Source organism: Serinus canaria, chromosome 8 (assembly GCF_022539315.1).
Source record: "Serinus canaria isolate serCan28SL12 chromosome 8, serCan2020, whole genome shotgun sequence".
In the NCBI taxonomy this organism is placed as follows: domain Eukaryota; kingdom Metazoa; phylum Chordata; class Aves; order Passeriformes; family Fringillidae; genus Serinus; species Serinus canaria.
The window spans coordinates 20,973,382-20,989,393 of NC_066322.1; the positions used below are offsets into that span (position 1 = coordinate 20,973,382).

At 41.1% G+C, this 16,012-nt stretch overlaps 1 protein-coding gene across 1 annotated transcript; it reads left to right on the plus strand.

The window, feature by feature from the left end:
- Positions 1 to 11,405: 11,405 nt before the first annotated feature.
- ZNF281 (zinc finger protein 281) lies at positions 11,406 to 15,213 on the plus strand. Its single transcript, XM_030226775.2, has one exon. It carries the CDS (start codon positions 11,661 to 11,663, stop codon positions 14,277 to 14,279), a length of 2,619 nt encoding a protein of 872 aa, XP_030082635.2. The 5' UTR covers positions 11,406 to 11,660; the 3' UTR covers positions 14,280 to 15,213.
- The last annotated feature ends 799 nt before the right edge of the window (positions 15,214 to 16,012 follow it).

A 16,012-nucleotide genomic window follows, 5' to 3' on the forward strand; every position in this document is an offset into this window, starting at 1 on the left:
TTTGGAGGAGGTATATGGGAACTCACCCTGCTTTGTCTTTAAATAAATTAGAATATTAAATCTTCTCTTTCATTCAGCATTGCATTGCTTATATCCACAGGTTCTCCAGACCAGCTGGACATTTTCAAGTATTAAATGTGATGTAAAGGGATTGCTGTTGATTTGATTTTTCTTCACTGACTTTTAAAACAAACAAAACAACTCTCCCCACTTGCTATTAGGAGAAGCCTGTGGGCACTCTTCTCCCTAAAATTACTGGAAAAATATTGTAGGTCTTAGTAAACCCTTGAGTTTATGTATTAATTGACTCTGATGTATTTTTAAAAGGAACCTGAATCAGTCTGTATTCTGCTGTAGTTAGTTTAGGTAAATGGATAGTTGTGCCAAGTACAGCCAACTGCAAATGGCTACTGAATGTTTAAACATTATTGGTAATATGTAAAACAATATTGTGAAAGGAAGACACTGGTAAAAACCATCCTCATTTCTGTCTCTAGCTTCCTTTTTCTTTTGAATGGCTCTCTGTGTACAGTCACTTTCAGTGCATTCTCAAGTGGTCACCAAAGATCCAATTTAAATCACACTGAACAGAGATCCATTAATTTTTAGACATTATGAGCTATTCTGAGCTGTAACTTCTAAGGGCACTTTCTGGTTAAATTATAATATATTGAATTTCAGACACTAACCTCTTGAAAGGAGGATTTAATACTAGATGCTTTCAATTAATGCCACTGTATCCATATCTATTCAAAACCTTTATTGATCCTTGAAAGCTGTAGAATGGTTGTTTCTTTTTAGAGTTAGTTTTAAGCAGATATTCTGCTGCCTGCATTTGGGACAGAGTTTCTGGCCTTTAGTCCTTCTGTTCTAATCTGATTTTATTGTAGCTGCCTGAGCAGCCTGATGCAGTCTCCTAATTGATACTTTTCTTGTTTGATTCTTTCCTTGTCTCGTGTTGTCCTTTCCTCACAGACCTGCTGATCGTGGTGCCCCCGTGTTGCTCTGTGTCTTATCTGAGGAGTGGCTGCTCTCCTGTCCTTGTTAATCATGTGTGCAATGTTGAGAAGGATGTTACTCTGTGAGGAGTGGGAAGGCTGGCAGGAAAATGCTCCATGACAGGTCTGGGTGGACACTGGGATCTGAAAGTGATGCTGCAAATGCAAATGAGATGATTCTTTGGGTATAAAACTTAAATGTCTGTTTTCCATAAAATGTATTGTTAGAGCACTCTGTCTCTTTTACAAGCTAATGTGGAAATAGACCTTATTTTCTTTCCTTACCACCTTAAATATGCTTAACTGGATTATGAATTATTTAATGCAGGGCAGAAATTAAAACTTGGTTTAACAGAAATGTTGTATGAACTTGCATTGAATTCTGAGACTGCTTTTCTCAGAATGAACCTTGAAAGTGTGAGTTGTTTTTAGGTGTAAATAATTTGGATTTATCCACCTTTTAAAAATATACTTCTGTGAGGTCTTTAAAAACTCCCAAATGGAGCCAAATGAAACTTTAAAGTTTCTGGGGTGTTTTTTATTGGTCTGTTGTGGTGGTCCCCTCCCCAGTTAAAATGTTTTTATTTATTTTGATGTGATAACAGAGAACCTATGCCTTTTGGGTCAATCCTGAAGTCTCAATTAATTTCAGCACCTCTTTTGAGACAGGGTTTTAAAAATCAATTATTTACACAGCCAGACAGTTGAATGTTTGTTTGTTTTGTTTTGTTTTGTTTTGTTTTTTTTGGGGGGGGGGGGAGGGAAGTTAAAGTACTGCAAGTTTTTTTTATTAATTATACCTGAGACTGAGATACTGGTTTGTATTTAGTGTTTTTCAGTCTTTTTCTAGAGGTTAACTATCATCCTGAAGTGAGCAGTTTAAGGATTCATTGCATACTATATGAAAATATGAGGAGTCCTTCAAAGCACAGGGCACAGTGGGTTTTACTGCCACAACACTGGACTGCCAGCAGGATTTCAAAGGCATGTTTGGAACCCACCATGCAATAGAAATGTAAATGGCTGAGATAGCTTGATGTGCATGAGCAATCAGAACCCATCATGGCTTTCACAATCGTGTGGCAGGGCTGACTCCTGAAAGAACTCAAATTGTAAACTGCACGGGTTTGCCATGCAACAAAGTGAAATGTAAGTATGACTCTGGGAAACTATTTTCACATGAACATTTTTAGACTTAGAAATAATGTATAAGTTTCTTAAAACAATGTACTGTACATTTGACATGTGGATCTTTGGAAGCATCTGACTTTCCTTTTTCAGTTGAATTATCATCCTTTTGACAATATGAAAACCTAATATTTGTAACTTTTTTGATATTATCATGAAGATCTGGGCCCATCTGGCAAGCAAGGATTAAAAGACAGAAAACAGGCAGCAGTAAAAAACCCCAAACTTACAAGTCTGTTTCTGGGTAGTTGCTCATTTGGGTAAGTTAATTTCAGATTCACACCAAGACATCAATAATTTAATACATAATTTTGAAAATACCAGTGCATTATTATGGGACCATCAGCTATTTCCCCGATCTGCAACAGCAGTCAGAATCTAACTCATTGAGACATTAATTTTGAAATCAGTATAACTGGGATGTTTGAAGACCTTTGCATATGTGGACCTAAGTGACTATTGTCTCTCCCTGAAATTCAGAAATAGAAATGTATTGTATCTGGTAAGAAATGACATTCAAATTATTTCTAAGGACAGCATTTTTTATGAACATGTTTTTAGGTTTTAAGGCGTCAACAGCAGGACAACAATAATGTCTGAAAAACCCCAGATCCAGTGATCTCCCCAGAATAAAAGGTGAGGATTATTCAAGAGAAGGATTCACTGTCCTTGCATAGGAGGAACTAGAGCCAGCACACAGGGTTGCCTTTTTCTAATAATTCCAGAAGGAGTTTGTACTAATACCTGTCTTGTGAGCCAAGAGCCTTCCTGTACTCAGGCACAACTCCTGTTTGAAAGCTTCTGCTCATAGAAGATGGCAGCCCCAGGAACCTAAACTAGTATTTTGAATGAGGTTTCTGATACTGGTGATTTTACACTGCCTCTCCTCATCTAATCCACACACAATTGATCTGCTGTGAAAAATGGGGGAGAGGATGTGCCAAAATTGTTCAGTCACATCATAAGAAGATTAGGTCTACGAGAAATAGTGTCCATCATGAATTCATCTCCCTGAAGGGAATTTAGACAGAAGGGTTTTATGAGGGTTTTTTTAGGCTTATAATGAAGTCTAGGATGAATAGCATTCCATCTCAAATGCATGAAAGTGTATGTGGTTTTTTCATCATAAAGGAATATTTTAAGCTATACAGATTCTGTCTACAATTATAGTTTTAAAAAATTCCTACACTTTCAACCATTAATCTCAAATCATTTTTATTGTACAGTTTTTGTTACAGTAAAATAAGAATGTTTATGATGGAGTCTGAGTAGCTGTTCTAAGTGCTTCACATGTGAGGAAAATATTCTGCTCATTTGAATGGACAACACTGGAGTGGTTTTTAGCTATTCTCTATAGGCTTATAGGACTCTGCCTCTTATTTATAAGGAGCTCAAGAAAATTAGAAAAGCAGATACTGCATTCAGTATAGTTCACTTAAGTTTTTCTGATTCTACAGCTTCAGAGAAGCTGTAACCTTAGGCTTTAAACTACTATAAAACAAAGAAAGCAATACACAGTAGCTTGCAATATGTGCCTTGCCTTGGGATCTTTTGCAACACACTTCCCTCTTTGTGTATATAAGCTGGAGAAATTCTTGCAAATACAAACCTGTAAATTGCAGTAATACTGGGATTACACTTTGTGTCCTAGTTTTCCTATAGAGATTTTACAGTGATTCTTACAGTATAATCTGCACCACTGTAATTCTAAATATTTCCTTTCCTAAGAGGTATTTTTTTCTCACCTCTAACAATATTGCAATGCTCCAAGTGATCTAGCCCAAACTCCTTAACCACCTTGTGAGGTGTAAGGAATACAGAATTTAGCTCAATGTGGTATGAATCAACATTTTTTGCACCACACACACATGTTGCAAATAGGTTTTGTGCTCATTTGTGTGTGTTGACTTATTTTGGGTGGAGCAGACCAAGAGCACGGATTAATTTTTTGGAAGAAATATAATCCACTTCCCCGTGTGTTCCCTAGTTCAGTAAGGTACTTAGAGAAAGTTTTATAGAATGAGAAACTGGGGGTTAGTGACAAGAGAAAGTAATCTCTGAGTTGATGAGAAATACAAGGAAAGGATGCACTTGGAAGAAGTTATAAGCCTCTAAAAGCAGGTGGAATGAAACTTGCAGTTCTTTCCCTGCAGCCAATATTCTAAGTACAAAAATGTATAGAAAGTCATGTTTTGTACAGCAGTGGAATCATGCAAAGGCATAGCAAGACCAAGGTCTGGGTACACTGGTTGTTGTCAGACCACTATGGGTGTGAATAACAGAGCAGTGAAATAAAAGAACTGAAGGTTTCCTTTCTCTGTGACTGGTGCTCTTTAGATTTTTGAGGTATATGATGATTGTGTGATTATGGTAATTAGTTTTCTCAGAAAAAACCCCAACTGGCTTCATGTCTTGGCTGTTTTATGCTCTGAAAGTATATCTTGATTTGTAAAGTAAAACTGGGAAAAGAAGAAACAGAAGCAGGAAACCTTTTCATAGTATGATAAATTTTTTTTAAAACTCTTGAATCCTGTAGCCCTGACTGTAATGCTTATAAACTTCCTGCAAAGAGTTCTTCTTTAAGGACAGGCAGAAAATGGATCCTGGTCACCTCAAAAAGTAGATTAACACAGCCTTGTCTAGGTACTCCAACAGGATGTTGGAAAGGGTAAAAGGTAAAAAAATCTGTTGGATGACACATTTATGTCAGAAATTTGTTATAACTGGCATATGAAAGCTTATCCTGATACTTAAATATTCTGTTTTGCTTATGCAGAGAGGTGGCTAGCTGACATCTCTAAGTCCATTCCAGCTTTTTTTTTTTAAACATGGGTATTTCCTATCTTCTTAAACATACCTTTGTGCAGAGAGGTTATTGCTGGCTTTATCTAAAATAAACTTTAGGGCAGGCTAACATTTGGAATGCTAATCTACTAAGGCTGTGGAGAATGAGCTGTTCTTTTGATACCCTAGATCCCAGTTCTTCTACTGGCACTTATATATCATTTCATCTAACGTCTTCTTTTCTCCATAAAAATTCTTTTTGTACTTCTTTCTTTGCAGAGATTCTCAGTGTGGAATCCAGAGCTACACTGAACCTGTCCATTTCCAGTTCACCTGACATTAATAGAAATATCTCTTTAATATGGCTCAGAACTAGAGATGAACTGTCAGGTTCTCAATGCAAATGAGGCAAAGCACAATTTATCCCTGAGGCCAAAGCAAAGGCTCTGCTCCAGGGTAAGTTACTGATTTGCTCCAGGACCTTTGCTATGACAGTTTATTACTGCCAAATTTCTGTGGACCTGTTAATTAGCATTACAAAATTTCCATTGGTTTTGTTTTTTTTCTGTTTTGCTTCTAGTTTTTATAGGCAGAAACGCCAAGTCAGTCACATACTTTGCTCCTGTTTGCAAAGCCTGCAAGTACCAATTGAGTGATAACAATGAGAGCTGAAATAGGTACCTGTGGGACAGTGACTTTGAAATTTCACAACAGTGCTGTTTCAAATTTCAGACTTCTTAAACGTTGAAGTGAAGATTTCAAGCTTCTTCAATTGTGGTAGAAAAATCTCAAAGTTTTGCAATTTGATATTCTTTGCATTAAAACTGATGCTGTATGACAGAAGTTTCCTGAGGCTTACAGTTTCTAGCACTGGTCTAGATTTAAAACAAAAAGTAAATCCCTAATCTCTCCTTGCTGATATAATGTTACCCTTGCTGTGATTAACATGAATTCTATTTGCAGGCTGCAGTTTCTGTTGCTGCAATAATGTTATTTTTTAATTTATGTAAAAAAGCAGTATGAGTCCAGTATAGCTGCATATGATCTATCTTTGTCTCTTCCATAGATCAGAAAATTTCTTGCAATCCAAACATTTTCAGTGCTGGAGATTTTTAATGCTTTAAAATACTGAATTGTTTTTATTAGGTATTGATTTATTTAGAATATGTTTCATTGATTTTTATTCTTCTACAGTTCTTCTCTCTAGTGTTTACATGCATATTTTGCTAATATGGTTTTATTTAATTATCTTTTGAGGTATTACAAACAGGATTTTAGTAGCTGTGATTCCTTAAAAATCTTTTTCAGTTGTCAAGCAAATCAGAGACCAAATGCTTAAACAGGAGAAGGATGAAGCAATGCTGCATTCTTGAGAATGTGTATATTGAAAAAAATGGAAATTGAAAATATCGAAAGTAACAGTGTAACAGTCTCAACACACCAAAAAATGATTGCAATTTATTGTCTAATCTTGAAGGAAATATGTCCATACAAAGGAAATGTCAAATAGTAACAGAAGGAGAGGCAAACATTAAAATAATGGAAAGAAATTTCTGAGAAAAACGACTGCCATGCAAATTGCTGTTGCCCTAAAGCAGAATGAACTTGTGATAAGAGTGTCAACTTTCAGTGGTACCACCCAAACTGGAACAGATCCTGACAAACTTGCCCGAGATTAGAACTGTCCATAGACTGATTTATTCAAGATAGCAAGGACAATTCAGGCAAGAGCTGCCAAATTTCAAAGCAGAGCAATACATTCCTGCCCTACCCAGAGTGACAGTCAGAGATGTAATTAAGCAGGGCTTTTCTCAGATTCCAAAAGGCAGGATTCAAACTCTGCTGAAGGCTTTTGACTGTTCCTTAGTCTACCAAGAACACATCCTACTTTGGCATGAGACCTGAAAAATAGCAGATGTGCTTTCACAGTCTCTTTTGTCCAACATGGCCAGATTTTCTGTCTACAAACCTTCACCTTTTCATGGCATAGATGGCTTATTCTGGGTGTGCATGGATTTGTTACTGAGCACAATGGGCTACAATTCCCCTGGGGGTTCACAAGTGCTATCAAACACAAAAAATGCAAATGTGCTTTCTAGGTTTCTTCCTGAAGGAATTTTATTTTATTGATTCCAACAGGTATCATAAGTAGTTCTGGATAAAATTACTGGCTTGGTCACAACACTGTTTAATTCCCAAAAGTCAAAGAACATCTGAGCAACTGAGGCAGCTGCTCACAGAACCACACTGCTGCTGACACCAGGGCTCACTGAAAAAACAGAGAAGCTCTTTTTGCAACTAATGAGCTAAAGAAACTGAACTATCAATTATGTAAGACCACATTATTAACATTTCAAACCACCTGAGGCTCTGCACCTCTTTATTTTCACCACAGATGGGACCACACACTATCCTGTACAGGTAATTGCTGATGACAGCATTGTGTGGAAAATGACCCCTCATTACCAGTTGTGGGTGCCAAGACCTCGTAACTCATTGCAGGCAGTAAGTAAAATCCTTGTTGGGCTGATTCTATTAGAATAATTTGATGTTGGAGGACACCCCCACTCTGAGATAAAGCAAGACAAAAAGCTCCCAGAAGTCTACAAGAATTAAGATAACAAAGTCCACAGCATTTCATATTTCTAGCAGTTAAATATTCAAAGGAGTTGTTCTCAAGCTGAAGAAAAGCAAAAACTTGGCATGCCAATTTAAGGTCTGGAATCTTCAATGATTTGTTTCAAATTTTCTGTAAGATTAGTGAATATCCAAACTTAAGTAGTTAACTAGTCTGTTTTTCTGGCATGATATGAAATTCACAGATTTCAGCAGAGACTCAGAAGCAATTATCACACTATTTTTTGCATACCTAGGTTAAAAAGAGTATTCTAATCTTGAAAGTCTAGAATGTATCTTTTTAAACTTTTTTTTACTCTTTATATCAGATCAACCAGTATTGTTTGGAAGTGAGTTTGGGCAAGAATTTTAATTCATTAAAGTACCTGAATAACAAGCATCATGTGGTTTTACTCTCTCTTCTGGGATCAGCCTGAGGAGGATGATTTTTTTTCTTTTTCTTTCATCTTAACAGCTGATTTTTTGATGCCTCCCTCTCTATGACAGCTACCCATAGCAGCCTCTTGCCTGGGATGGAAATTCCTGAAATCCTGGGAACTTGAAATGAAAGTAGGAGGAAATAAAGGTAGACTTTTGTACCTCCTCCTTTTTAATGTAGATTTCAGATGATTCTGTGTCAGGAGACTCAGAATGGTCCACTAACTCTATATTTAGAGAGATAACTGGGATTTTATTCCACAGTTTGCCTGTGAGTAAATCACTTATGTGAGTTGCCAAGCTTCAGGATTGTGGCAGTTCTGTTTGTAAATGAGCATCACAATATAATTGTGATATATTTTGTAGGAAAGCACTCTCAAAACCACAGCTGGCTCTTTTTGAATCTATTCTTACTTATTGTTGAGTTCATTGATTTAACCAGAAAAATAACTGAAAGGAAGTGTTGGATTTTAGCTTCTTTCAAAAACTAAACAAAAGAAATTAAGCAGAAGTTCTCTCCCAAGGGTTTTATGCTACCATTGGGTAACCCATGGAATTATTAATATGAATGGTACCTCCTACTCCTCCCTGCTTAATAAGATAGTGATTTTGCTGATGAGCAAATCCAGAATTAATCCAAATGTCTTCAAGTAATTTGCATATTGGATTAAAAAGTTGCAATTTGTTTGCTATTCAAATACAGTTTCTTACCATAAAATATTTTTGGTTTGAAAATCAAGAGTTTTTTCCCTGACAAACTCAAGTGGCCAATTTTAAGTACTAATATTACAAGGCAGGGTCATTTTACAAATAAGTTTAAAAACAGGTTATAAAGCCAGAGTGAACCTCAGCTACAGAAGCATTTTCATAGTAAACCATAGATATTTTGCATTTATTTCCATTTGTTATTCTGTTCTTCCCAGTAATTTGAGTGTGTTTTTCAGGATTCTGCCTGCAGATTGCAAGAATCAGTACAGGTTGCACTGTTCACTCAGATCCTGGACACACACCCTTCAATAAGGTGAAGATGTTAGGAAAACTCATTGAAGTGAGTATTTTGTTTGGTTTTAGCTTTTTTAGTCTAGCAAGAGGCCAATGTGAAGCAAGCCCTTAAAATAACTTTGTTGATTCATGCATGTTATCTGCTTGGGTTTTTTTTTTTTTTTTTTTTTTTGCTGTCCTCCGACACTTCTTATTTTCTTCCTATTTAAGTTTCTAAAATATTTAAGTGTATGCATTTGTCAATACATATATTTTTAGTGTAGACTTTGGTAGCATGTTTTCTTACTTTCAGTTTCACGAAAAGAAGTATCAGAAGTAGAGATGTTCACTCCACAGTTTGTCCTAGCATCTTCCTATTTTCACTTTCTGAAATAAATTTATTTTGTTGGTCCGAAAGACCATTCACATATAAAATTAAATTTTCTAATTAATGTTATGGATCTTTTGGTGCTAAGTTTTTCATTTCAAACAGTTGAATATCACAGTATAGTTGATGCACTCCCATGTTATCAAATAAATGCTCAAGGTACAGCCTATAATGTTGAAAAATAGAAAAATAAATTGACCTTGATGAAGTGTGTCTTCTTTTGTCTGTTCCCAGGAAAGTTTATTTCAGGTATTTCTACTGCTGAAATGATTAGAGTTAACAGCTTTTTCCCTCCATTTTATTTTACAGGGTCTCTTCATCTTCCTGATATATGGGGTGTACAACACAGAGGTAAGTCTGCTTGGAGTATCTCAAGGCTGACAGAGTGAATGAGAGAAATGACAGGTTTCTTATCTTGATAACTGAGGGACAAAGTTGGCTTTCCATACGAGTGTCCTACTGCCCTTCATGCTTGGACTGGCTTATATGCATCCCAGCTTACCATTAAACACAGACACCCTGAATAAAGGGACAGACTCATTTCTCATAGGCATTGACTAATATTTTACTGCTGCTTTAAGTTTTTTGGATTCCTGGTCTGTCTTTTAACACTTAGCTAAACCTGACAGTCCTAAACTGTTGTAATCAAATGTACATTTTGAAATTAACTGTTAGTCTACATGCTATAAAATATTTAAATTATAAAAGGAAGTAGTTTTACTTAACAAAATTTTGAAGTACAGAAATGGCATAAAATTCCACTTTTTTGCATCAATCAGATATGTTTAAGATTTTAAGATCTGACCCAAGCCTTTGTATCTGTCAGGGTTATGAAAAGTACTTGCTATTATAGAGTTATATAGTACTTGCTATATTATATTATAGGCTCCTAAAGGAAAATATTTTTGACAGATAAAGCCTGAAAATTGTAAGGAATCTATCCACCTTGCTCTGTTACTTCCATTACATTAATAATAAAAATTAGTATGAATACGTTTAATTCCAAGTTTTTAAGCTAAGGTACCCCTCTGATGCTTGCATTTTAAAACCTTACAGAAATACAAAAAGCTTTTGAAGTAAGCACTCAGAAATTAAGCAGAATTCTATTTATGTTTTATTATCCTCCAAGGAGGGCATGGACTATTAGAAAAATAGTGGAAAAGGTCTCCTGCTTAACCGAGGTGTAAGGTACTATTTCAAAATAACAATTTTATCTCATGTCTAGTATGAGGATGAATTATTTCTGTACATGTAGCTCAAGCAATGAGCATAATTAGAACGGGTTTTGCGGTGCCAGTGGGCCAAAGAATCCCGGCCGTGGCCCCAGGGAGCTGAGCCGGGCGCGATGTCCCAGCCCGCAGGGGACCAGGGCTGCACTCAGCGCTCCCAGCTCGCAGCTGTTAAAGGCTGGGACCGCAGACCCGCTCGGCAGCGGGTACGTGGCGTGGAGCGTGGGAGCAGCACGAGTCAAATGTGCCCGGTGGATACATCCCACTAGAACATCGGCCGTGTTTCAGGGAGCGGAGCGGCTTCGTTATCTCCGTGGCGTTACGTGCATCTCATGTCACTGGTTTGGGATCAGACAGCAACACGCTCGAGCCTTTGTTAAAACGTTCGATTTTAGCCTTTCTGCATCTGCCGCTTCTCCACCCGGATCGCGAGAGCCGCAGCCGCTGCCCTCGTTCGGAGCTTGGCACAGCCCGGGACCGGCCCGGCCGCGCGTTCCGGAGCAGCACCTGCGCTCTGCTCCCGGGCTGCGCCCGTCCCGCCGCGGGCGAGCGTCGGTGCCCGGTCCCGTTATTCGGGCTATGCCGGGGGCGGAGGCCGCGCCCCGCTCTGCCCGCAGGGATCCCGCGGCTCCCGGAGCGCGTCCCGGCGGTGCCGCCCGGCCCGGCCCGGCCCCGCGGCGGGCAGCGCCCACCCCGCGCCCCCCGCGCCGCGCCTGCGCGCCCGCGGCCCGTGCGGCCGAGGCTCCCAGCGTGCCGCGCGGCGCGCATGTGCGGCGGGGCGGGCGCTGCTAATTCCATTGTGGAGCGGACGCGGCGATATTTGTAACTGGCGGCGGCGGCGGGAGCCGTAAGTGCAGCCGGGCCGGGGCCGCCGCGGGCGCGGGGCGGGAGGCGGCGATGCGCCCGGGCGGCGGCTGCCGGGCCGCCGAGGGAGCCGCCCGCTGAGCCGGCGCGGTCCGGCTGGCTGGCGGGCGGGCGGGCGGCGGGTCCCGCAGCCCCTCTGGGCCGCGCCTCCTCTCCGGCCCGCCTTCCCGGGGGATGAAACTCGGCAGCGGCTTCCTCGGCGGCGGCAAGAGGGCGGCGGCCATGGAGCCAACGTTCCCCCCCGGCATGGTGATGTTCAACCACCGCCTGCCCCCGGTCACCAGCTTCGCCCGGGCGGCCGCGCCCCCCGCGGCGGCCCAGCACCCCCCGCAGTGCGTGTTACCTCCGGCCGCCGCCGCCGCTTCCTCCACGGCGGCGGGCGAGCCCCCGGCGCCTCCGCCCCCGCAGGACGTGACTTTCAAGAAGGAGCCGGCGGGCGCTTTCCCGTCCGCGCCCTCCTCGCAGAGGAGCCCCTGGGGCTTCCTGCAGTCCCTGGTGAGCATCAAGCAAGAGAAACCCAGCGAGCAGGAGGAGGAGCAGCAGTCGCAGCACCATCACCACTACGGGGGGCTTTTCGGGGGAGCGGCGGAGGAGAGACCCCCCGGCCTGGGCAGCGGCGAAGGAACCGGCCCGAGCGTGATCCAGGACCTCAGCCTTCTTCACCATCTGCACCAGCATCCCCACCGAGACCTGCTGCTGACTGGCAGAGGCGAGGGCGCTCCAGGGAGCGCGGGTGAGCCAAAGCACGACGCCCAGGTCAAGAAGGCAAAGAGGCCAAAGCCAGAAACTCAGGGAATCAAAGCCAAGCGGAAGCCGAGCGCTTCATCCAAACCCCCCCTGGTGGGAGATGGGGAAGGTGCCGTCGCGTCCCCCAGCCAGAAACCTCACGTCTGCGAACACTGCAGTGCTGCCTTCAGGAGCTCCTATCACTTGCGCAGGCACGTGCTCATCCACACCGGGGAGAGGCCTTTCCAGTGCAGCCAGTGCAGCATGGGCTTCATCCAGAAGTACTTGCTGCAGAGACACGAGAAGATCCACAGTAGGGAGAAGCCTTTTGGGTGTGACCAGTGTAGTATGAAGTTCATCCAGAAGTACCACATGGAAAGACACAAGAGGACGCATAGTGGAGAAAAGCCATACAAATGTGACACTTGTCAGCAGTATTTTTCAAGGACTGATAGACTGTTAAAGCACAGAAGAACATGTGGTGAAGCCATAGGTAAAGCGGGGGCTGGAATGGAGCCCGGATCATCAAATAGCATGGGTAGCTTGGCTGCATTGTCTCAGGGAAATACAAGTTCCTCAAGGAGAAAAAGTAAAACAAAAAATACATCCACTGAAAACAAAGGAAGTAAGTGTAGCAGCAAAATCGCTGAATCTCAAGTTACAAGTAATGTGGCCATGTCAAGTTATGCAGTTGATATTCCTATTGTGTCTTCCAGTGGTGGTCTAGTTGGCACAGGCGTAGAAGAACTTCAGAAAAAGGTGCCAAAATTGGTCTTGAAAAAAGCGAGCAGAAAACAAGGAGACAAAAATTATCTTAATTTTGTATCACCACTGCCAGATATTTTGGGGCAAAAACCACTGTCTGGGAAACAGAGTGGCTCTCTAGGCCTAGTAGCCAATACCAGTGTAGAATCTATTGGCCTTCTCCAAAGTACAGGTGGTAAACCGGGTCAAATAAGTAGCAATTATGATGATGCCATGCAGTTTTCAAAGAAAAGAAGATACTTACAAACTGCAAGCAGTAACAGTGCCTTTTCACTTAATGTCGGACACATGACTTCCCAGCAGTCCGTCATCCAGTCTCCAGGTGTTAGCGTTATGGATAACGAAGCTCCTTTATCTCTTATCGATTCAGCATCTTTAAATAATGAAATAAAGTCTTGCCACGACAAGTCTGGTATTCCTGATGAAGTCTTACAGAGCCTTTTGGACCAGTACTCTCACAAATCGGAAGGCCAGAAAGAAGATCCTTTCAGTATCACTGAACAGCGTGTGGACTTGCACACCTCAGGAGAACATTCAGACATGGTTCAGGAAGAAAACTTGAGCCCTAACTCTCAAACAGTTTCAAATGATAAGGCAAGCATGTTGCAAGAATACTCAAAATACCTCCAACAAGCCTTTGAAAGAACAACCAACAGCACTGGTTTTGCTTTTGGACCCAGTTTCCAGTTTGTTAGCTTGTCTTCAACTCTCCATAACCACACTCTGTTTCCAGACAAACAGATATACACTACATCTCCACTTGAGTGTGGCTTCAGCCAATCCGTTACCTCAGTATTGCCAACTGCGTTGCCAAAACCTCCATTTGGGATGTTGCTTGGCTCTCAGCCAGGCTTTTATTTGTCTGCTTTGGAGGCTTCGCATCAACAGTTGACTCCTTCTCAAGAGCTGGATGATCTCATCGATCCGCAGAAAAACTTAGAGACTTCATCGAACTACCAGTCAACATCTCAGAAACTGACTGGTCAGAAGGAACAGAAAAACTTAGAATCCTCAACGAGCTTTCAGATCCCGTCTCAGGAGTTAACCAGCCAGATAGATCCTCAGAAGGACATAGAGCCTAGAGCAACCTACCAGATCGAGAACTTTGCACAAGCGTTTGGTTCTCAGTTCAAGTCGGGCAGCAGGGTGCCAATGACTTTTATCACTAACTCTAATGGAGAAGTGGACCATAGAGTAAGGACTTCAGTGTCAGATTTCTCAGGGTATACAAATATGATGTCTGATGTAAGTGAGCCATGTAGTACACGAGTAAAAACCCCAACCAGCCAGAGTTACAGGTAAGGTCCTGACTGTGACCAGGCTGTGGGGTCTTCTTAATGTAATTTGTTTTACTTTGACAACACTGCCATTGGAATGTTTCTACACGGTCCTTTTAAGAATAATGTAACATGCCCTTTCAATGCAACTTTTCATATTTAGTTTATTTTGTTAGTGTGATTTTTTTTTAGCTCTGTTTATTATGGTTTTTAATCAAAAATCAATAGTTTTAAAATAGCGTTTTTGTTCAAGTGACAATGTTTAGCAATCAAATTTACATTATGTAGATTGTCAGGGAATAGCCCAAGATTTTAAAATGCAAAAAATTAACTTTGTTCCTAGGACTAAAGTTTATTCTAATTGCTTTACTCTCAGGAAAGTGTAATGAAGCATGGGAATTCTATGCACTGCAAGTGTATTGGAACTTCCAATTTACAAATGATGACAAATATATCTCAGCTTTTTGAGGAAGGGATCTTTGACATTTCAAATTGCTGTCTCTTACGTCAGCTGATCTGAAAGAATTTTGCTACCTAAATCTTGTTGTTTTTAAAGTACTCCTGTTCTTCCAGGTGACGCTCATTCCAGGCAGGTGGAGCAAATATTCTCGGGTCTGCACAATGAGCCCAGCACGGTAGCTTTAATCTGAACAGTAATGTCCCCAGAACTTCTGTGTAAGACTGTAATTCCGTAAAGAGATTCTGTTGACACAAACCGTGAGAGCAGAATGTGTGCAGCTGGTTCATGTCATTAGAACCCCAACTTGAAACTACAGTCCTAATCCAGATGGGCTTTTGGGATACGTTATTTGTTACACACGGTTCAAAAAAGTCCATTTCCTGCTCTTCCCCTTTTCATATTCTTTTAGTGTAAAGGATTCCCTCTATTTTATTGTGTTCCTGGTTCCTCTGGACTTGATCTTGGTTGTCTACCTGCCCCCCCCACCCACCCCCCCTTCCCCATCCACCCCCCCTTCCCCATCCCCTTTTTTCCCCACCTTTTCCCCTTGTCTCTCTCATCCCAACATAATAGATAGCATTTAAAAAAATTTACATTCCAGAACATGCATATCTTATGATATGCTTTCTGATGTCTTATGACATCAGGTGATGAACAATGAACACCCACCTGTTTTAGAACGATGTCGAGGTTTCCATGTATGATAAGAAATAATCTACTCCCAATTGTACATAGCGAGGCCCCTATCCTGCATCAGGATCAGCTACCCCGGACCCCTGTGCCCAGCAGTGTCCCGGTGGTGTCACTGGAGCTCTTTACGGAGAGAGGGGCTTGCAGCAGTTCATCATGGCAGGCTTTTAGGGCCTAAGGCTGCAATTCCATCAAAGGATTCTGGTGATGGCATCAACTACAAAAGTAGAACTTGAGTGGCTTGTTAATATCAACAGAACTTTTCTTTGGAATTATTGCCTTACTTTATGTATATTTTGTGGTACATTATTTATTATATGTGAATCCTGATTAATGCCTGTGGAGCCATGGAAACCTGCTAGAAATACTGGTGGCCATTCAAAGCTGCTGAAACGCAGTGGCACTGCTCTAAACCACTTTTTGCAAATGAATTTTTTGATTAGTTTTTTAATGTAATTTTTGGTGATGTTTATGATGATGGTTTTTTATGTACTCTTGGTGATGTTTCAGTCTTCTGTACTTTTCTGTTGTCAGGAAGGTACCAGTGGTTGTTTGCAGTCTTATTGTGTAATCAGCCTATTACAGGCTTCCATGTATAATAAAGTTAT

Bases quoted from the DNA above. Each gene is read 5' to 3' on its own strand.
- ZNF281 (XM_030226775.2), top strand. From the start codon at position 11,661: ATGAAACTCGGCAGCGGCTTCCTCGGCGGCGGCAAGAGGGCGGCGGCC.